At 40.9% G+C, this 22,841-nt stretch overlaps 1 protein-coding gene across 1 annotated transcript; it reads left to right on the plus strand.

Annotated features, from left to right (window-relative positions):
• Positions 1 to 1,963: 1,963 nt before the first annotated feature.
• On the plus strand, positions 1,964 to 18,320 carry PYM1 (PYM homolog 1, exon junction complex associated factor). Its single transcript, XM_063076029.1, has 3 exons — positions 1,964 to 2,012; positions 16,867 to 16,960; positions 17,444 to 18,320. Exons 1-3 carry the CDS (start codon positions 1,979 to 1,981, stop codon positions 17,925 to 17,927), a joined length of 612 nt encoding a protein of 203 aa, XP_062932099.1. The 5' UTR covers positions 1,964 to 1,978; the 3' UTR covers positions 17,928 to 18,320.
• The last annotated feature ends 4,521 nt before the right edge of the window (positions 18,321 to 22,841 follow it).

Below are 22,841 nucleotides of genomic sequence, written 5' to 3' on the forward strand. Positions count from 1 at the left end.
TGGTGGAGGTGGGAGAAGAAAGGCCAAGAAACATCTAAGGAGGAGGCGTCGAATGCCTACAGTTCCAGGTGCTTATTTCTTTAATCAACCACATCATAAAAATCAGAAAGAAAGAAACCACAATGAACAAAGGAAAAGGAAAAAACAACAGCTATTCTCCCCAGCCTCTTTTTACCCCCCTCTTCCTCCTCAGGGTGGAGGGGCCTCATCCGGGGCCCAGGGCTGGGTACCAGGCTGGTCTACTAAACAGACAATTGAGTTTCACTTCCTGTCAAATCGGAGCTGGGCAGGATGTCTGAGGGTATGGTGGGAGGCCTAGTGAACAGGGACCACTTTAGGACTCCACCTTGCAGAAAGGTCCATTGAGCCGCCTATTTGGAAGCTGCAAAGACAACTCCTCAGGTAGTTCAGTCAAGACCAATGTATCTCACTAGTTCTTAGAGGCTTCATCCCACAGTCTCACTTCTTATCCCTAGTAAAAAGGCTAAAGACAGGATGCTAGATGGGGCAGGACTGAAGTACAATTGGTAAAAGAGCAGGTGTTAACCATAGCACTGTCAGAACACTTGCAATAACTGTATATTGTATGCAAATAGTTCTTAAATGAGTCTTTTTGAGACGTTCTGAGCTGGGCCTCTGGTGGAAGTCAAGGAGATGGAGAAGGCAAAATGGTCCCAAGAAAACTGAGCCTTAATTTGTCTTATAAAGGTCCTAGTCAGCCATTGCTTTTTTTTTTTTTTTAAGTGGGGGGCATTCTGCCTAGCGTTGGAGCTAGTCACTAACATTTACCACCTCTCTCCTCCGTGGTTCCAGGGGTACTGATGGACATTAACCTAAGCCGAAGTGGGGGATATAAAGGAAGGTAAAAGGTTGATAAGGAAAAGCCAATATGGAGGTGGAGCAGGGAAGAGCCGACACCTGAGGAGAGGAACCTGCAGCCGGCCCTACCCAGGCTGTAGGGGAACAAGTTTAACAGGATTTAGCCCTGAAGGAACAAAAGTTGCTGAAAGGAGCAGGGGAGGGTGTACATTTGGGTTTCTTTGAAGAATAGCAAGGGACAGGGCAGGGCAGGATTAGAAAGGGAGTGACCACACGGCCCGGATTATTGGCGAGTTGCCCAGTTTTCCATTCCCAGCGCCCAGAGGCTTGGACGAGGTCAATGAGAATACTAACTGGGTCCGCCCGGAAGTCTTCACCCTGTTCTCCGATCCTGAGGCCCAGCCAGAGGAGGCTCCTGGGGTAGGAGGCTGGAGCAAAAAGTGACTTGCGCCCTCGTCACTTCGCTGCCGAACCCGCTGGGCCGCCCGCCCGATCCGGCCCGCCACCACCTCGGTCATGGAAACCGCCGGCAACCCTGAGGCTGCGGGGACAGGTGACCGACCCGCAGAGCCCTCCGCCTTGCACGCCTCTCTCGCGGGTCTCTCTATCCGGAGAGTTGAGCTGGGCGGCCGAGGCCCATCGGCACGCGAATTCGACCTAGCCACCTCCTTAGAGAGGGTTAGTTGGGATCTTTCACTTGCCCCCAGTAACATTCGTGCGCCCCAGTGCGTTCCTGGAGTTTGCCTGCCCCATGTCACCAAGACGCCCTGGGACCTGGGTTCAGGCCATGGCCTGAATATTCTTCCTTTCCTCATTTATCAGCCCCCTTTCCGGGTACGTCCTTTGCCCTCACAGGGCCCGGACGTACGGAGTGCCTGGGATGAGAGGGACTGTGCCTCAAAACTTCTCTCGGCACCCAGAGAACTGTTTTACACGTAGTAGGCGCTCAATAATGGTATCGGAGGCAGTAAAAGAGCCCACGGCTTTATTATACTATTTCAGCTTCTCCTCTCCGCTTCCTCCTCCGCCTCCGCCCACGAAATAGTGCACTCTCCCTTTAAGACTAAAATGGTGGCTTGCTACGTTCAGGACTCCACTTCCGGTGGGGAGGGGGCGGGACCCCAGCCCCCTCGCGCCGGAAGTGGTTTGCGTTTTCAAGATGGCGACTCCCTATGTAACTGACGAGACCGGCGGTGAGTGCGGGACGCGCGGAGCCGCTTCTTCCCGGGCTCACGGGGCAGGGGTTCGGATGTAGAAAGGGGCCTGTGCCCCGCCCATCCCGGGGCCCCTCCTTTGCCCCGCCCCCCGGACCGCCTTCCCCATTCATTCTCTCCTGCGGGGTATCACCTGCGCCCCCTTCTGGTCTCGTGTTTGGGGGTCTCTGCTTCCGGTCACCCAAACCCTGGGGTCCTTCAATGCTGGTCCCTGCTCCAAGACCCTCATGAGCCCTTAGCTTTTCTCCAGCAGTTTGAACTCCCATATTTCTTTTGGGTTCTCCAGCCATAGGAGCTCGTACACTCTCAGCTCCCTCTAATTCCTGCCTTCCTCCTCTTCCCATCCCCCATCTCTTAGGTATACTTGCTCTCTTCCCTACCCCGGCCCTGTTTTCACTCTTTCTCTAAGCTGTATCTGCTGAAGATCTTCTCATTGCTACATAGTGTTTATTCCACTCTTCCTCATCTTCATTTGTTGGGTCACTGAGGTCCAGAGATGTGAAAGGAAGAGGAACCTAATTCAACTTTCAGCTTGAGTTTTCTCCTTGATGGCTCCACCCTTCTCTACCTTCTCCGGTCATGGTGTTAGGGATTGAGGGTTATACGGTGGGAGAAGACAAACAGGAAGGTGTCTAGCGGCCTTTCTCCCAAACCCTTTAACAAGTTGATAGAACCCACTATTGCTTCTGGCTAGAGATGCTGAAGTGTCTGCTGTGTATGTGAGGTGTATGTGTTGGAAACAGAATCAAAGCTTTCTTTTTTTTTTTTTTTTTTGTCGTTTTTTCGTGACCGGCACTCAGCCAGTGAGTGCACCGGTCAGTCCTATATAGGATCCGAACCCGCGGCGGGAGCGTCGCCGCGCTGCCAGCGCAGCACTCTACCAAGTGCGCCACGGGCTCGGCCCCAAAGCTTTCTTTTTTTAAAGAAAAAAGATGACGGGTAACCCCTGGCTTGGTGTTATCAGCACCACGCTCAGCCAGTGAGCCAACCGGCCATCCCTACATAGGATCCGAACCCGTTGACTTGGTGTCATCAGCACCGCACTTTCCCGAGTGAGCCACGGGCCGGCCCTAGAATCAAGGCTTTCATCATGGTTTTGTCGCATTCTAATTGTGTCATTTTTAGAAAAATGTACACAGCAATAATATCCACCCAATGATGATCAAATTATATGTGAAAGCAGTTTGTAAAATACTGTGCAAGGTGTTTGTTTTTGTAGCCCTCATTGCATGTGTCCTCTTCTGTAGAAGTGACACTGTGTGTGATGTGGTACACGCAATCTGCTTTAAAATGTGCTGTTTATGCTTATTGTTTTGCTGCTTTCCGTGTTCTTTCTACCTCAGCCTACCTATCTTATGGTACCTAATGACAACCCGGGTCTCTGCTACTTCTCCCCACCCTCACATTTCAGGGTGGTACAATATCTTTCCTGCTGCTCTCTACCCAGCAGGTTCTTCTTTAACTAGCAACTTTTAAAGTGTGTTTTGAAAATGTCTTCTAGAATGCTTCTCTTTACTCTTAACTGTTTTCTTTATCCTAACTTAATGAAAATCCAGATATCACATCTCACCCTGCCTTGCTACCAGGAGGTATTTTCTGTCCCCTATGACTATGGGAGAGAAGAAGGAATAGACTGCTTTTTACTTTCCTTTACTTCTTCCAGGTCATCGATCCTACCACTGCAACTCTAATCTTTGTAGAAGGTACTGCCATGCAATTATAGCAGTTTCTCTAAAACTTACTGCCCACAAGGACCCAGACCTCTCACGTCAAATTTTTTCTCCACTTTGTTTTTGCTATTGTTTTCAGTGTCTCCAGCACCTTTGGAATAATACTCTGATTTCATAGTTCTCAGCATGAGACCTTTAACTATCTTTCGTATTTTCAAACCAGCTGCACATTAGAATCACTACCATCTGGACCTTACCTATGACACTGCTTTCTTTTCAGGTGCTCCCCATCACATTAGTCTCCTTACCAGTCACCTTTTTCACTACTTCAAACCCACAGAATCAGCTTTTTGACCTCCTTAGGTTTTCTAGTTCTTTTTTTTTTTTTTTTTTTTTTTGTCAGCTGGCCAGTGTAGGGATCCAAACCCTTGACCTTGTTGTTATCAGCACCACACTCTACTAACTGAGCCCACAGGCTAGCCCTAGTTCTCTAGTTCTTTTTTTTTTTTTTTTTTTTAAAGATGACTGGTAGGGCCGGCCTGTGGCTCACTCGGGAGAGTGTGGTGCTGATAACACCAAGGCCACGGGTTCGGATCCCATATAGGGATGGCCGGTTGCTCACTGGGTGAGCGTGGTGCTGACAACACCAAGTCAAGGGTTAAGATCCCCTTACCGGTCATCTTTTTAAAAAAAAAAAAAATTAAAAATTAAAAAATAAAGATGACCGGTAAGGGGATCTTAACCCTTGACTTGGTGTTGTCAGCATCACACTCTCCCAAGTGAACGACGGGCCGGCCCCTCCTAGTTCTCTGGTTCTTAACCCTTCCCATTTCTTTGAATCTACCAGTCCCTTATGGCTAGCTAGACCTCTATGACCAGCCACTTTGATACTATCCTCATTGCTTCTTCATTCATTTTGATCATCTATACTAAGTAAGCACTTCTGTTATCTTTTTTTTCTTTGTTTTTTGGCAGCTGGCCAGTACAAGGATCTGAACCCTTGACCTTGGTGTTACAACACAACTGCCTAACCAAAATGAACTAACCCAAATAAGTTAACCAGTCAGCGCACTTCTGTTATCTTGAATCATACCTTTCAACTAGTTTTCTTGTCTTCTGCTTCTAGGCCACAGAACATTGCTAGAGAAAAAGCACAGAAAAACTAGCAGGTTCAGTGTAATATAACTTGGTGTTAATTTCTGCCAAGATCACGGCTTCTTTTTTCCTGGTTTTCTTACATTCTTTCATGGCTATTTTCCTAAACTTTTCCAGCTCTGTAATCCTCCCTTTTAATTCTCTGTCTTGTGGCAGATGACCTCACTTTCTTTTTCACTGAAAAATTAAGGCCTATCGTTTCTGTTTCTTTCCTGTTTACAGCCAGATTTCTTGAATATCAGGCTTACCAGTTCCATTTCCTCACTGCTTTCTTGTTTTTTAACTCTTTCCAGTTATTATTTCTAGCACCACCCTCCCTCCTCTAATGGTCCCCCCCCCTCCCGCAGCTGGCCAGTACGGGGTATCTGAACCCTTGACCTTGGTGTTATAACACCCATGCTCTAACCAGTTGAGCTAACTGGCTTTTTTCTAACTGTTTGGTGAATGTCTTTGACTCTTGGATATACATACGGTCACACCTCAAATCCAATTTAACTAAAATCAGTATCAGCTTTTTCATCATTATTTTTGTTAAAGGCATCATTGTTCTAACCAGCCCAAGGTCAACTTTTTACATCATTTTTCTGTTTTTTTGAGATTTTAAATAGACTTTATTTTTTAGAATAGTTTTAGATTTATAGAAAAATTGAGAAGATAATATGGAGAATTCCTATATATGCACTACCCAGTTTCCACTATTACTAACATCTTACATTAATATGGTACATTTCTTGCAATTAATGAACCAATAATGATAAATTATTATTTACTAAAGTCTATACATTATTCAGATTTCCTTAGTTTTTACCTAATTTTTTTTCTGTTCCAGGATCTCATCCAGGATACCACATTACATTTAGTTCTCATGTCTGCTTAAGCTCCTCTTGGCTGTGACAGTTTCTCAGCTTGTTTTTGATGACCTTGACAGTTTTGAGAAGTACTGGTCAGGTATTTTATAGGATGCCCCTCTATTGGAATTTGTCTAATGTTTTTCTCATGATTAGACTGTAGTTATGTGTTTTGGGGAGGAAGACCATGGAGGAAAAGTAACATTTTCATTACATCATTTCGGAGTACATAGTATCACCATGATTTTTTACTGTTGATGTTGACTGTGATTACCTTGCTGAAGTAGTGTTTGTAAGGCTTCTCCACTGTAAATTTACTCTTTTTTTCCCCCTTCTTTCCTTACTGTACTCTTTGGAGGGAAGTCACTATTTGTAGCCCAGGCGTAGGGAGGGAGTTATGCTCTCCTCCTTAAGTACAGAGGTTATTTGGAATTCTTCTGCACAGGAGATTTGCCTCTTCTCCCCTATTTATTAATCATTTATATTACTATGGATTTATAGATATTTTATACTTTGAGTTATAATCCCATACTATTTAATTTATTGCTCAAATGTTCCAGCTTTGTACATTGGGTGCTCTTTTAGTTTTTTAGTTGGCCCTGTGTCCCTTTGACATACCCCATCATTGTAGGTTTTTTTTTTTTCTTCTTAGCTCTTCCTTACTTTCTTTTTTTTTTTTTTTTAAAGATGACCGGTAAGGGGATCCTAACCCTTGACTTGGTGTTGTCAGCACCACGCTCAGCCAGTGAGCGAACCGGCCATCCGTATATGGGATCCGAACCCGTGGCCTTGGTGTTCTCAGCACCACACTCTCCCGAGTGAGCCACGGGCCGGCCCATCTTCCTTACTTTCTGAAGATGGCCCAAGCTCATCTTGCATATGTCTTGCTCTATCCTAGAATCAGCCATTTCTCCAAGGAGCTCTTGTTCCTTTTATTGAAGAGTGGTATTAGAATCCAAGATGTGACAGTAGGTGTTTTTTTTTGTTAATGGGGTGTTATTTTTGCCTCATCCTTCACTCCTGTCTTGCCCCCAATCCTCACATACATCAGTTGTCAATTTATCATTTTATTCCTACTGCTGTTACTATTATCCCATTTTTTTTTCTTCTCTTCTTTTTTTTCAGTGGCTGGCCAGTAAGGAGATCCAAATCCTTGACCTTGGTGTTATCAGCAACCTTATCCCATTTTTAATACTTATTAGCTATATGGCCTTCGGAATTTTAAGCCTAAATTTCCTTTAGGAATCTAAGCCTTAGTTTTCTTATTGTTGAAATTGGAATAACTCCTACAACGTAGGATTGTTGTGAGAATGAAAATTTAAACGAGGGGCTGGCCAGTTAGCTCAGTTGATTAGAGTGTGGTGCTGATAATATCAAGGTCCAGGGTTCAATCTCTGTATTGGCCAGTCACCAAAAAAACAAAACAAAAACAAAAACTCAACAACAAAAACAAAAAACATTTATAGGAAGAAAATTTAAATGAAACGATATACATGTTTGCACACAGAAAATATCTAACACATTGTTCTGTAATTATTACTATTATGTAACGGTTATTATATGGAGTAGAAGAATTATATATGCCAAACACTGAGCATAGTACTTGGGCCATTCTAAGTGCCTGCTAAAATTCTAGTTTCTTTCTTTTTTTTTTTTTTTAAAGATGACCGGTAAGGGGATCTTAACCCTTGACTTGGTGTTGTCAGCACCACGCTCAGCCAGTGAGCGAACCGGCCATCCATATATGGGATCCGAACCCGGGGCCTTGGTGTTATCAGCACCACACTCTCCCGAGTGAGCCATGGGCCGGTCCCTAAAATTCTAGTTTCTGTTATCCTACAGATATTGCTGTGACCTCCTAAATAGTCATCCTATTTCCAGTCTCTCTCTGTTCCATTTCATCGGACCATTGCTACCAGATTACTGCTTCTTAAATACAAACTTATTTACGTAATTTTTGTTCAGTGTAATTCATCAACCCCTAGTCTGCTGTTCAACTTGGACATATATCCTTCTAATCTTTATTTTTTAAACATGGCTGAATCAGATGGTATATGCATTTTTTTATGTCTTGCCTTTTTATTTTACCTTGTGACAAATGTTTTTCCTTGCTATTAAAAACTCTTTGTAAATATCTTTTAAAATATTGGCAGAGTATTTTATTGTTTGGGCATGCACCCTATCTTACCTCTGTCTTCTGTTATTGGACTTTAGATTGTTTCTAGAATTTTTGTTACAAGAACTCTATGAATGTTTTTGTGCACAAATCTTTGCCTGAATTTAGGGTTATTTTCTCAGGATAGATTTCCTAAAAGTAGAATTACTGGCATGGAGTGTACAAACATTTATTTATTTTTAATTATAAAATTAATTCATGTTGATTATAGAAAATTTGGAAAATATTTTCATAATTAGAATAAAATATGTCACATACATTACTGGTAATCCCAGAACACAGAGATAACTACGGTTAACATTTCCTTTATTTTTTCTGTGTACATATATAGCATATGTAAAATAACATAATTAGACTCATACTGAGTTGTTGTATTTCCCAAAATGTGATTCTCAGAACATTTAGTAATCCTCTGAGATGTGCAATGAAATAAATAACTAAAATAAAAATAAGGTTTTTGTGATAAAGTAATTTTGGGAAACAACTGTAAACCATATTCCCATCTTGCATATTTACATAAATAGGGACATATTAACTCATTTAAGTCTTGCTACATAAATAAGAACGTATTAACTCATTTAAGTCTTGTGATTGAAAATAAATACAAAATTGTTTATTTCTGATTAACCCTGAATTTTCCAAACTTATTTAATAATTTTTTTGGTAAACCCTGTTAATATTTTATGGAAGTAGTATTTTATATAACAGAAAGTTTGGGGAATGCTGCTAACCTTGTATTCTCTTGCCATGTTAGCCAAATTGCTTTCTACAAGAGTTTTACCACTGGCAGTATGTAAATTTGCTGGTTTTACCACTCCTTTGAATGCACTGGTATTCTCATCTTTAAAAATTCTACTGCTTTCCTTGTAACACCAAGGTCGAAGGTTTGGATCCCTATACTGGCCAGCCACCCAAAAAAACCCCCACAAAATTCTTCTGCTTTGATAGATGAAAATGATACTCATTGTTTTAATTTCTGTTTCCTTTATTAGTGAGGTTAAACTTTTTTTTATTTTCTTCATTTATAAATAAATAGTAGGGTAAAGAACACAGACTTTGGAACCCACAGCCTTAGTTTGAATTCTGATGCAATTTACTATCTTTGTAACTTTTGGCAAATTATTAAATTTCTCATCACTGTAAAACTGGAATAAGACTTTATGGAGTTGTAAAAATGAAATAAAATAATGTTTATAAACCTTGAACACTGTACTTGGCAAGCAAGCACTCAATAAAGGGTAGCTGCTGTTATCTTTTGGGAATGGACTATCAAGTTTACATGTGGACTGTTCATTCTTACATTCAGCACACTACTCCCTAATATGAGCACAAACTACTTTTCAATATAGTATTAACACATACTACATTTTCCCCTGTACCCTGTGGAACAGCAGTGTGATGATGTGTAAGCTTTGGCATCAGACCTGAGTTCAAATTATAGCTACATGCTGTCTTTGTGATCTTGGATACGTCTTTAACCTCTTGAAGACTGTTTTCTCAGCTGTAAATGATAATATCTATCCATTGTCTAGATTCAACAAGATAATGTATGTGAAGTTCCTGGTGTAATGCAGCTACTTATTAATAACTGCTCTTCCCTAATCATTCTTAACATATGTGAGTTGTCCACTGCTATGATTTTGCTTGTTGTTCCTCTTAGAATCCCCTTTCCCTTTCTCTGCCTGCAGAAATATTGGCCACTGATTTGTTGTTACTATTTTTACTACTACCTAGTCTTTAAGGTCAAGTCTTTGAGGTTTTCCTTATTTCCTGTTACCTTCCCCCATTAAATGGGGTGTAATTATTTATTCCATTGAAATCTCTCAGTATGTTTCTATATCTTTTAGGATACTTAACAACTTTTATACTTGTCTTATTCTTTGCTTGCCTAAGTTGCCTACGTCCTCCTTACTTAGACTGTAAATTTCTTGAAAGTAGAGACCATCTTGTTCATCTTGGTATCTCTGTGGCACTTAGTGTAGTACTTTTCTCATAGGAGGGTTTCAATAAATGTTTATTGTGTTTACTTAATTTGTATAAATTAAGTGCTTTTCACCACTATACTTTTCTGAGGTTGTATTCTTGGAGTTAACTGAAGATTTCCAAATTGCCAGTACCAGTAAACTTTTTCTCAGTTCTCCTTCTCCTTGATCTCTCTGCAGTATTTAATAATGCTGATCACCTTCTCCCTTAAAACAGTATTTAATACTGTTAATCATATACCCTTACTTAAAATTCTTTTCATCTCCAAGGCATAGCACTGTCCTGGTTTGCCCTTCCTATGAATCATTTCGAAACTGTTGTCACTGGCACCTTTTCTTCTCTGAGAGAATGATCATGATAATTTTTCCAGGTTCGTTCCTCCAACTGTGATCTTCTCTTTTTATATTTTCTCTACATTGGAATCCACATCTTACTGTTGGCTCTGAGATCATCCTCAGGGTCAGATCTGTGACCCAGATATTTCTTTCTTGAAGCAGGTCCCAGGGACTCAACACACCTTTTTTTTTTTTTTTTTTTTTTTATCTTTTTCGTGACCAGCACTCAGCCAGTGAGCGCACTGGTCATTCCTATATGGGATCCGAACCCGCGGCGGGAGAGTCGCCCCGCTCCCAGCGCAGCACTCTACCAAGTGCGCCACGGGCTTGGCCCTCAACACACCTTTAACAGTCACTTCCCCTAACCCCTTGGAGTTCTCCTGAGCCTTGCTGTGTTGTCTCTTCACTGTCTTCCTGCAGCCCCCGAAAACAAGGCCCTTTTCAGTTTAAGGGTTTTTATTGCTAATAGATTTAAGGAAACAGATTGAAGATTACAAAATAGCAGATGTGGGAAAAATGACAAACCTTAAAAAGTTCTTATACTAGCAGTCCCTAATCTGTAGTTTCTGACTCTCTCAAAGATATTATCTGAAAGTCCTGATATTCTGCCCTTGGTTTTTATTTCTAGGGGTGGGAATCGCCAAACTTCTCCCTTCTTTTTGACTTCACCCTTGGATACCATCAAGGCCAGAGGATGGAACCAAGATAACATAAAATAGGTGCTCTTTTGTGATGTGGGCTATTTGTATCTCTGAAGCTCCCATACAGATGGCTATTCAAGAAGCTTCTCCCTTTCTTCACAATTTTTATCTTTAGTCCTCTTAAACCTTCAGCTATAATCCTTATGCAGTTAAGTTAAATATATGTTTCTAGTATTGTCCCTTTCTCTCTGATTCCATGTAAAACAGAGCTTGTCTACAAATGAATTAGTTTTCCCAAAGTTGTCTTCTCCTCTGGATTTATGTCAGTGGTTTTTATTTTCACAATTTTCTACATTCAAGAGTGATATTGTAATTAGTTTGTGTTCTCATCCTCACTAGAATGGATGCTACAAGAAGGCAAGAACCTTGCTTGCTTTATTCATTGTTATATCCCTAGCTCCTGTTATAGTGCCTGGCAAAACAGTAAGTGCTCAATAAACATTTAAAATCCATGTGTGAGTAAGTATTATTACCATATGTCCTACTTACCACAAGTATGTTGTGAAAAACAATAGAATACATGTGAAAAGCACCAGATTAAATCCCCTGTATCAATGTTTTGATTATTTACTCTATAATTCAAATCTTGGCAGTCTTCAGATCCTGTTGATTTTTATCCTTTGCAATGATTTCTCTTTCATTTTCCTTTTCATACTCACAGAGACCATCTAAGTCAAGTCTTCCCACATTGAAGCTGTTGCTTTCATTTTCTCTACCTTTAGTTTATGGTACACATTTTTAGGTTAATCTTAAAGCATTGAGATGAGCAGATCACCTGTACTCCCTTCAGTATTCTCCCACAGTCTAAGCCTTAAGTCTAAATTCAGTGGAGATTGGAGACCTTTAATATTCTTACTAGCTAATCTCTAGTCACTTTTCTAATTACATATGCCTTTTGCCCAAAACATACTGGATTCTTGCTGTTCCCTAAGATGATACTTAAATTTCTTCATTAAGTCAACCAATATTTACTGTCTTCTGTGGGCCAGGCTCTTTGCTACAGAGTTCAAAGACAAAGTCCCTGCTCTCAAGCAAGCAAACAGTTAAACATTAGAGCATGATAAAGGCTAAAACAGGTGCTATGCCTGCACAAAGGGCGATTTTAAACTTGGCTTGGAGGGCCTGCCCATGGCTCACTTGGGAGAGTGTGGTGCTGATAACACCAAGTCAAGGGTTAAGATCCCCTTACCGGTCATCTTTAAAAAAATAAATAAATAAAAATAAACTTGGCTTGGGGTGGGGAGGTCAGGAAAGGCTGCATTAAAGAGTTTATACTTGAACTTTGCCTTTAAAAACCAATAGGAGTTAACTAAGGTAACAAGCAAAGGAGGTCTCTTCAGGCCAAGGGAAGCAAAAGCAAAAAAGGCATAGAGAATTGAGACCTGAGTCAGGTAAGATTTGTGAATATTTCAGTGGCTAGAGCAGAGTGTGTGAGTGACTGAGTATTAAGAGACTGGATACTAGCAAGACCTGGGTCAGGAAGACCTTTCGTGCTGTGTGGTTCCATCCTCTATGTAAATACCCTAAGGGCAATGGGAATTCAGGAAGAATTTTAAATAAGGCCTGACTAGTCTTATTTGTCCCTTTGCTCCTCCTTATGCCTGAAATACTTCCCTTTTTCCTCTGTCCTCAACCACACCCCTACCTCCACTTGTCTAAATCCTGCTCATCTTCCGAGGATCACAACAGATGCTGTGTCCTTCATAAAATATGAATCACTTGGTCAAAAGTAATTTCACTCTCCTTTGTGTACCTATAATTCACTGAGCCATTTAGGCTTGAAACCTAAAATCACGTATTTAAGAAACCCACAATATAACAACAACATTAATGGACTTTTTTTTTTTTTTGGCTGCTTCCCAGTAAGGGGGACCGAATTGTTGACCTTGGTGTTACAAGGCTGTGCATTAATAGATGTTTTTAAAAAGAAAAATTATCACCCCAACATAACATTTTCATTATTGCACATTCTTTTCTTTCTTCCTTTTTTTTTTTTTTTAAAAAGGATCCGAACCCATGGCCTTGGTGTTATCAGCACTGCACTCTCCCGAGTGAGCCACAGGCTGGCCCTTGCACATTCTTTTCTAAACTTACAAATATGCATAACATATTTACTAGTTGAAATCAGGATATATATATAATTTTTTTATGTTTTACATGACATCATGTTACATGATTTTTTGAAATTTATTATTTTAACAGATGTTTTATATATATTTAGCTATTCCTGTTTAATTGGTGATTTTGAGCTATTTATAGACAATGCCATAGTTTTTACACAATTATCTCTTCCTTTCTTTTTAAAAAAAAATTTTCCTTTTGGAACTTTTTCGTTTAAATTCTCAAGATTGTGATTACTAAAACAAACTGCGTTGAATTGTCTTTCATTTCTAACCCTTTTACCCTTCCCTTAGTTGGTGAATTATCAAGTGTTGTAGATTCTTTGATAATGTATCTGGCATCATTTTCTGCCTTTGCATTCTCACTGTTTCAGACAATTTTGCCCCTTCATGCCAGGATTACTGCATTCTTTTTTTCCTAACTGGTTTCTCCGGTCTCCAGTGTTTTTTCTTTCCAGTTCACCTTCTCATCATGCCACATTAATTGCTCTAAAACAGTGCTTTGGATAAAAGATTCATTCACTCGAACAAATATTTACTGAATGCATGTCAAGTGCCAGATACTAAACTCCTTAACTGTCATTCAAGGTCCAAACATTCTCCCCTCATTACACTAAGCCTCTCTCTGGCTCAGACAGAGTACTCTATTTGCTGTCTCCTGAAAATGCCATCTACATTCACTTGTCTGAATTTTTGTTTTGGAATGAACTTGTTTTGAATCCATTCTATCTCCCTTTTCATTTACTTCAATTTGACCCTTTCTTCAAAGCCCAGCTTAGTTTAACCCTTTCTTCGAAGCTCAGTTCTTCCACGAAGCCTCTCAGTTTTTTCATTCTTTGGTTTTACTCTTGTCATCACACTATCATAGCTATGTAAAAATATCCTCAGTGTAGCCTCAGTGATTTCTCTTTTACTCACCAGATAAAGTCCAAATTCCTCGACCTTGTTTTTAAGGCTTTCTAAAATCTGGCCCCATTTTTCATTTCCAACCTGGCTTCATACTATTCCATACATGAACTGTCTGATTCACCTGGATCCCTCTACTTTTTGTTCCCTAAATACCATGCCCATTCCTATATCCATGCCTTTCTTTGCTCATATTTGAGCCCCTTTGCTCATGTTTTTTCTTTCTTCCATCCCCTCCACCTGTCAAATCTTTTCATTTTCTTTAACACTTTTTTGTTTTAATTTATTAATGATATTTACATTTTGAACAAAAAAATTTATCTAACAATATATAATTCATATGGGAGGCCCTAGTCTTGACTTTTCTTTTTTTTTTTTTTTTTAGAAAAGATGACCGGTAAGGGGATCTTAACCCTTGACTTGGTGTTGTCAGCACCACACTCAGCCAGTGAGCGAACCGGCCATCCGTATATGGGATCTGAACCCGGGGCCTTGGTGTTATCAGCACCACACTCCCCCGAGTGAGCCACGGGCCGGCCCTTGACTTTTCTTTTAAAAATATTTTTTTCAGGCCGGCCCGTGGCTCACTCGATAGAGTGTGGTGCTGATAACACCAAGGCCACGGGTTCGGATCCCATATAGGGATGGCCGGTTCGCTCACTGGCTGAGCGTGGTGCTGACAACACCAAGCCAAGGGTTGAGATCCCCTTACCGGTCATCTTTTAAAAAAAATAAATAAATAAATAAAATAAAAATATTTTTTTCCTTTATTTTTATATAAGTAGTACTTTAAAAAAAAAAGCAAAACATAAAGAGTAATACAAACCATATATGTATATATCCCTTAAGAGGGATAACCTGGAAAAAGAGGTGGTAGAAACCATTACCTTCTATATATACTGTGTGTGTGTGTGTGTGTGTGTGTATGTGTGTGTGTATAAATACATGTTTAGCTTCTATCTATGTGTATATATACTTCTTCCAGGTTATCCCTCTTAAGGTAACCAGCATTAAAGACTTGGTATATGTGTTCTTCCACACTTTTCTCTCTGTCCCTACACAGACTACATAGACTTTTAAGAGCTGCCCCTTTCCCCAACAAAAATAGGACCATACTCTACCCCAGCAATTCTCCAAGTGTGGTCTGGGACCCTTGGTGAGTCCCTAAAACCTTTTCAGGAGGTCTGTAAGCAAAACTATTTTTATAATAATACTAAGATTTATTTACCTTTTTCACTGAGTTGACTTTTGCACTAATAGTGCAAAAGACATGGTAGGTAAAACTACTGGCCCCTTAAGCATGCCTTTGGCAAGGTGATGGCACCAAACTGTACTAGTCATTGTGTTTTTTACTGCCACACGCTTTTAGTAAACAATGCCAGTTTCACTTAAGAATATAATTGACGATGCAGTAAAAATGATTAATTTTATTAAGCCCCAGCCCTTGAGTACACATTTTTTTTTTTTTTAAAGATGACCGGTAAGGGGATTTCAACTCTTGGCTTGGTGTTGTCAGCACCACACTCTCCCGAGTGAGCCACAGGCCGGCCCTTGAGTACACATTTTTTAAATGTTCTCTGTGACTAAATGAGAAGTAAGCATGGTGCACTGCTGCATACCCAAGTAAGACGGCTGTCTCAAGGAGAAGCACTTGCATAATTGTCCAGATTGGAAGCTAGACAAGCTTTCTTTTCATGGAACAACCTTTTTGCTTGAAAGAACTACTAATGGGGCTGGCTGGTTAGCTCAGTTGGTTAGAGCACGGCCTTGTAACACCAAGGTCAAGAGTTTGGTTCCCAGTACTGGCCAGCTGCCAAAAAAGAAAAAAAAAACAAAAAAAAAATGAATTACTGACAAACTATGATCATTTTCCTAAAAGTGAAGAAAATGAGCATGTCGTTTCAAGCTTAATTAACAACAGACAGCACTTGTTACCAATGATGAAATTCAAACCCTCAAGTGAAGAACAAAATTTTGGAAAACTTGTATCTGCCATTGTGAGCTTGACAGATTCCCAGTACTTAAAGACTTTTCTGATGAGATTAATGAATATGATTTCTTTCAATATTGGATAATGAAATGCATAATATTACAAAATAAGAGTGTAAAGAGGGGGTCCTGAAATAAAAAAAGTTTGAGGACCTCTACTCTGCACATTATCCTGAAATTTGCTTTTTTACTTAGTGTATCATAAACACTATTAAATGTCAGTACATTATATCTAACATTCTTTTTAATAACAGCATGGTGTTCCATTGAGTAGATGAACCAAATTTATTTAATCATTCATCTATTGATAGCCATTTAAGTTTCTTTCAGCTTTTTGCTAATTTAAATAATGCATTGGGGGCTGGCCCAGTGGCTCACTCGGGAGAGTGCAGCGCTGGAAGCGCCGGGGCTGTGGGTTTGGATCCTATATAGGGATGGCTGCTGCGCTCACTGGCTGAGTGTGGTGCAGACCACACCGTGCGGAGGGTTGTGATCCCTTTACCGGTCAAAAAATAATAATAATAATAAAAATAAATAAATAATGCATTGGGCTGGCTGGTTAGCTCAGTTGGTTAGAACACAGTGTTGTAGCACCAGGGTCAAGGGTTCAGATCCCCATACTGGCCAGCCGCCCCCTCAAATGTTTTTCCCTTTGCCTGTCTTGTCTTGCCAACTAAATTAAAAAATAAAAGCTTCCTTATAAAATGGAATGAGAAATTAAAAAGAATCTCCTTGAGGGCAAGAATGGTGTGTTGTACGGTATATAGGCACTCAGTAAATAATGAGAGAGGGATTGAGGGCTGATATGAGAAAAGATGCCTTAATCGTTGCATTTGGTGAATGGATGGGTGCTGAGGGGAGCTATGTACATTTATGCATTCTTCTCTCATCTTGGGGAATGTTTGGAAATAAGCAAGAGTAACTCTCCAACTTAATTTCTCTCATTTCAGGCAAGTACATTGCCTCAACACAGCGACCTGACGGGACCTGGCGCAAGCAGCGGAGGGTGAAAGAAGGCTATGTGCCCCAGGAGGAGATTCCAGTGTGCGTGGTTAGGCTTGAGGAGGGACATTTAGATCTTCAGTCTAACACTCTCCCAACTGAGCTATTTTGGCCAGGCTAGGAGGGGCATTTAATGGGGTCCTTATAGAAGGATGGAATATGTGTGTCTCCAAGTCCAGGGAAGGCTTTCCTGAACCCCAAGGAAATGGAAGGAAAGGCAACTATCTGAGGAAGGAGAGGAAGGGGCTGGGATTGAGGGATGAGTGAGGGTTACGGTGAGTAGTCCTGTTCCTTTGACCTCTGTTCATCAGAACCTCCAAATAGCATCATTCGGAGATCCAGAGTTTGGTTTCTAGGGACCCTCTGACAACCTCTCCTGCAGAGCAGAAGAAAATTGGGGAGGGACTATAAAGAAAGGAAGGAAGTAGGGATGTGATGAGGGTGAAGTGATTTGGAAGGCTAAGAAAAGGGATGCAAAAGTTAGTGACTCTTTGAAACTTTGTTGACATCTTCTGTTTTTTACAGGTATGAAAACAAGTATGTGAAGTTTTTCAAGAGTAAACCAGAACTTCCCCCTGGGCTGAGCCCCGAGGCCACTGCTCCTGTCACGCAGTCCAGGTCTGAAGGTGGTGAACCAGGTCTCTCCAAGACAGCCAAACGCAACCTGAAGCGAAAGGAGAAGAGGCGGCAGCAACAGGAGAAAGGAGAGGCAGAGGCCTTGAGCAGGACTCTTGATAAGGTGTCCCTGGGAGAGACAGCTCAACTCCCCAGTGTTCCACAGGGCTCCCGGGCAGCCCCAACAACTGCTTTTGACCAGCCTGACTCAGCTGCCGCCACTGAGAAAGCCAAGAAGATAAAGAACCTAAAGAAGAAGCTTCGGCAGGTGGAAGAGCTGCAGCAGCGGATCCAGGCTGGGGAAGTCAGCCAGCCCAGCAAAGAGCAGCTGGAGAAGCTAGCAAGGAGAAGGGCGCTGGAGGAGGAGCTAGAGGACTTGGAGCTAGGCCTGTGAGGCCTTTGGGGAATAGGGAATGGACTGCAGAACAAACCATGGGGCTCTCTGGGGTCCGGGGGAATGTGGGCAGTAGCAATCAGGAGGGGTACCACCCGTACTGGCTCACTTCCACCTCTTGCGGCCCAACTCTGTCCTCCAGAGCTTAGACTCTCTCTCATTCCTTCCCTTTTCTTTCCAACTCCTATTTTTTGGACTTTCCCTATCCCATTCCCAGTGTTCAAAATCTCAGTGACTACCCCAGGTACCTTTGCTGCTGATTTGGGTGTCTCGTTTAAAAGAAAATTGGGTGGGTGGGAACCTCAGAGAACTGAGGTTGAGGGTGGAGGGAGTGCGCCCAAGTCTTGGAGTCTTGGTTCCTGGTCACAGTGTTTATGGGTTATTTCGCCCTCCATCCCATACCTCTTTTTTTTTTTTTTTTTTTTTTAAAGAACAAGAATAAACTCAAGTAGAAAACATGCTGACTTTGCCTCTTTCTTTTCTGCTACTAGTATGTGTTTTATCCTTTAAGTTTGGCACAGGAAGACAAGTGTGTTGGGTATAATATTCCCTTTAATTTTTAAAAATGAGTGTATGACCAGATTAGCAACACTGATTTTTATATGTGTTTGCTCAGACTTCAGTAAACAGAAATTAGTGTTATAATCAAATGAAACTTGGAACAGATTTAATTTGATATGCTAATTTACATGTCATTATTATGTGCTACATAGCAATAGGGCTTTTGTACCTTCCTTACTGTTTCTGAAGATAATCTTGACCTATGTTGCAGCTGCACTTAGGGCAGTTCTTTTGAAATTTCACCTTCTCAGATGCCACGCAAAGAGCATTGTAGGGCAAACTGATGATACAGGTAGAGGAATTTACAGCCAAAAAGATCTGTTACCTAATTTTTGCATATCCTCTGATAGCTGCTAGTGTAGGGACCAAGGGATGGGGGAGTCAGCTGTAATGAACTCATTACAAGGAGGTCAGAGTTCTTAGCCTGACTCATAAAGTTCCACATAATATGGCCCTACTTAACTCCAGCATCACTTCTTTCCATTCTCCAGCTTTGGTTAAACTCTGTGATCCAACTATACTAAACTACTTTCAGTTTATCAAATGAGCCATATTCTCTCTGAGCCTCAGTACTTTGCCTCGGCTGGTCACTCTGCCTACTTTTAACACTCTTCCTGACCCCTGCTCCCTCATCAAATCTTTCTTAGCCTTTGGATCTCTTAAATGTTATCCTCTCTGGGAAGCCTTCCCTTTTCCTCAAATATGAAGTTTGTCACTCCACACTTACTTTTGTAGTGGCATTTATTGCATTATATTGTCACTTTTGTTTACTTTTTTTTTTTTTTGGCAGCTGGACAGTATGGGGATCCAAACCCTTGACCGTAGTGTTTTTGCCCTGCTCTGACCAAGTGAGTTAGCTGGCCAGCCCCACACTTTTGTTTACTTTTCAGTCTTCCTCCTCCTTATTAAACTATGAGCTCCTCAAATCCTGGGACTGTGTTTATCATCATTGCATCCCCAGTTCCTAACATAGTAAATTCTCAAATATTTTATTGAATGATGCTGCAAGCAATGTGTAGAAAAGAAGATGGGGGATAATTGTGCCTCGCACAGCTGAACAGTTAATGAGGACTAGGCATCTCAGTGTGAGATTGAAAGCCCAAGTTCCCTCTGTAGGATCCCTTCACAATGATAAAGATTTAATAAGCAAGATTTAATTGGCTTATGCACATGTGTTTGATACTTTGTAAATTCAGATAATTTATAGGAATCTATGCTTTAAAGACTGTTATTAAGTAGAGATTATTTGCTTTGCAAAAAGATTTACCACAGTAAAACTTTACATTTCCTGAGTCTTTAGTGGCTTGATAAAAGTTTGTTTTGTTTTTTTTTTGGGCCCTGTCAGGCATTGTGCTAGTCTGTGGAGTGATAGATAATTAATACATTGTTGAACCTTCATTTATTATTTCTTTATGTTTTTTTTTTTTTTTTTTTGGCAGCTGTCCTGTAAGGGGATCTGAACATGTGACCTTGGTGTTACCAATACTATGCTCTCCCAAGTGAGCTAACCAGCAGCCCTGAACCTTCATTTAAAGAAGCTATAAAATCATGTAAATCACCAATTAAGTACTAGGCAGAATGAATTAATAGCTATGGTAAAGGTATTAGCAAAGTGTTGAGGGAGAGCTAAGAAAGAATTCTGATTATGGGGAGGGGGGAGGCTTAAAGCTTGTCTTAGTTTGTTTTGTGTTGCTATAACAGAATGCCCAAGACTGGGTAATTTATAAAGAAAAGAGGTTTATTTAGCTCATGGTTCTGCAGGCTGGGAAGTTCAAGATTGGGTGGCTGCATCTGGCCGCTTCTGTTGAGGTCCTCATTCTGTGTCAAACAGGTCAGAGAAACGGAAGAGGAACTAGCTGCTTGTGAAAAGAGCAAAACATGAAAGGCAGCCTTGCTTTATAACAACCCACTCTCACAGGACTAATACATTCCTGAGAGAACTAACTCAGTCCTGAGAAAAAGATGTCAGTACATCTTAATGACTTAATCAGCTATTAAAGGCACCACCTTCCAACATCACCACGTTGGATACCAAGCCTCAACATGAGTTTTGGTGTGTACAAACCATATTCAAACCATAACAGTTGTTTTCTGTTCAGCCTGCTATAACCAAATAGCATAGACTGGGTGGCTTATAAACAACAGAAATTTATTTCTCACTGTTCTGGAGGCCAGGAAGTCCAAGGTCCAGGGTTCAATCCTGTACTGGTCAGCTGCAAAACAAAACAAAACAAAATACAACAACAAAAAGGTGCTCTTTTCATAACAGGAGGAGGAGGAAGGAAGACATTCTCATCACCAGAAATGGAGTGTCAAGGGGGACAGAAATCTGTACAAACTTTATTAAAATAATCCTTATCTTCCTAGTCAATTTTCCACAACTAACTTCCCTGGCTCAAACCCCTTTGTCTTGTCGTGTTTTCACAATTTACTACTCTTTGTCCAATCTGGTATATAAAGGGTCTTCAAAAAGTTCGTGGAAAGATTAGCATTATCTTTTAATTCTATTTTTCTACCACATTTTGAAGTACCCTCATATAAGCTGTTTCTTTGGATCTTCATTTTTCTTGTGAAAGCTCCCATGTACATGTAAAAATTACTAAATAAAATTTGTATGCTTTTGTTAATCTGTCTTAGGTCAGTTTAATTTTTAGTCTCAGCCAGCACCTGAAAGGGTAGAGGAGACATATTATTTCCCCTACAAAATCAATTTAGAAAGTTATAACCAGTTTTGTTTCTTAAATATAATAAAAAATAGCGGAGCCTGGGCCGGCCCATGGCTCACTCAGGAGAGTGTGGTGCTGATAACACCAAGGCCAAGGGTTCGGGTCCTATAGGGTTGGCTCACTGGCTGAGCGTGGTGCTGACAACACCAAGCCAAGGGTTGAGATCCCCTTACCGATCATCTTAAAAAAAAAAAGAAAAAAATAGCAGAGCCTGATGCTTAATAAGAGTAAATATATTTTAGTCAGCTCAGGCTACCAAAACAAACTACCATAGACTGGGTGGTTTAAACAACAGACATTTATTTCTCACAGTTCTGGAGGCTAGAAAGTTCAAGATCAAGGTACTAGCAGATTTGATTGCTGATGACCACACTCTTCCTGGCTTGCAGATAGCGGCCTTCTTGTGTGTTCACATAGCCTTTCTTTGGTGTGAGCTCATGGAGAGAGAGAGCAAACTCTCTCATCTCTTTTTATAAGGGTGCTAATACTATCATAAGGACCCCACCTTCATGACCTCATCTCCACCTAATTACCTCCTAAAGGCTCCATCTTCAAACACCATCACATTGGGGATTAGGGCTTCAACAAATGAATTTTAGGGGGGTCACAATTCAGTACATAACATGGCCCCTGATAATTTTGTATATACAAATAATAAATAATGTACATATAATGAATTTGAAAGCCACTGATACAATTAATACTGATGAGCTGAAGTATCAACACTGACCTTCCGGTCCCTATATTTGGGATGGGTGAGGTAGAAGGATATTAGTTTATTTTTTATTTTTGGCCAGGCAGTACAGGGATTGAACCCTGAACCTCGGTGTTACGAGCACTGGTCTAATCAACTGAGTATCTGGCCTGCCGGATATTAGCTTAATTACTTCCTCATGGATCCTTGCAGTTTATGGCAAAGTGAATTAGCCCCTGGCCTTCTTTTCTATTCCTGGGGTTACTTATTTGACATTTCTCTCCTCTTTCCATATGATTCCTTCCTAACATGTAAATAGCAAAGATTCTAGGGATCTGGAAGTGAGTTATTTTGGCACTGGCCCTTTACTCTGACAGGTTCAAAGTCCATGTGTTAGTTTCTTATTGTCCACTAGGTGGTACTAGGAAGAGCCAATGTTTGCAGCTTATCCTGACCCTAGACTCCAGCTTGTTTTCAAGGTAGCAGATTGATAGGTTTATTCTGCAGGATAATCTATCCTTTCTACATTCTCAAGCAATTCAGGAGATGGTATCTAGATCTCCCTCCCTCCCCAAATATAACCTAGAAGAACAAATTGAGGAGGGTAGAGAATCTGGGATCAAGAGGGTACATTTTTTTGGTCAGTATTGCCATCTCTCAAGCATTAGAAATGCTTTTCATTCTTTCCTGGAGATTAGACAAGATGCTAAACTGCAGTGGAAGGGATGGAGGTTGTATATTCTTGTTGGGCTTAATGACAGGCCTCAAGCCTGTTGTCCAGGCTGGGTCACAAACCTTTCACACGCAGGTATATGAGCCAGGTAGCCGGAAAAAGGTCCTTGGAGCCTTGGTTGAAGGAATAGTAAGCTTTATTCAGCACACACACGTCTAAGAGCTAGGTAGTCCAAAGAGAAACTCAGAAACTCAACTGCT

This window comes from Cynocephalus volans, chromosome 12 (genome assembly GCF_027409185.1).
Source record: "Cynocephalus volans isolate mCynVol1 chromosome 12, mCynVol1.pri, whole genome shotgun sequence".
Lineage (NCBI taxonomy): Eukaryota > Metazoa > Chordata > Mammalia > Dermoptera > Cynocephalidae > Cynocephalus > Cynocephalus volans.

What these genes read in the sequence shown, in the direction of transcription:
- PYM1 (XM_063076029.1), top strand. Translation starts at nt 1,979, where the DNA reads ATGGCGACTCCCTATGTAACTGACGAGACCGGCG. An exon ending in TGTAACTGACGAGACCGGCG is followed by an intron (nt 2,013 to 16,866) that starts GTGAGTGCGGGA and finishes CTCTCATTTCAG; the next exon opens with GCAAGTACATTGCCTCAACA. An exon ending in CCCCAGGAGGAGATTCCAGT is followed by an intron (nt 16,961 to 17,443) that starts GTGCGTGGTTAG and finishes TGTTTTTTACAG; the next exon opens with GTATGAAAACAAGTATGTGA.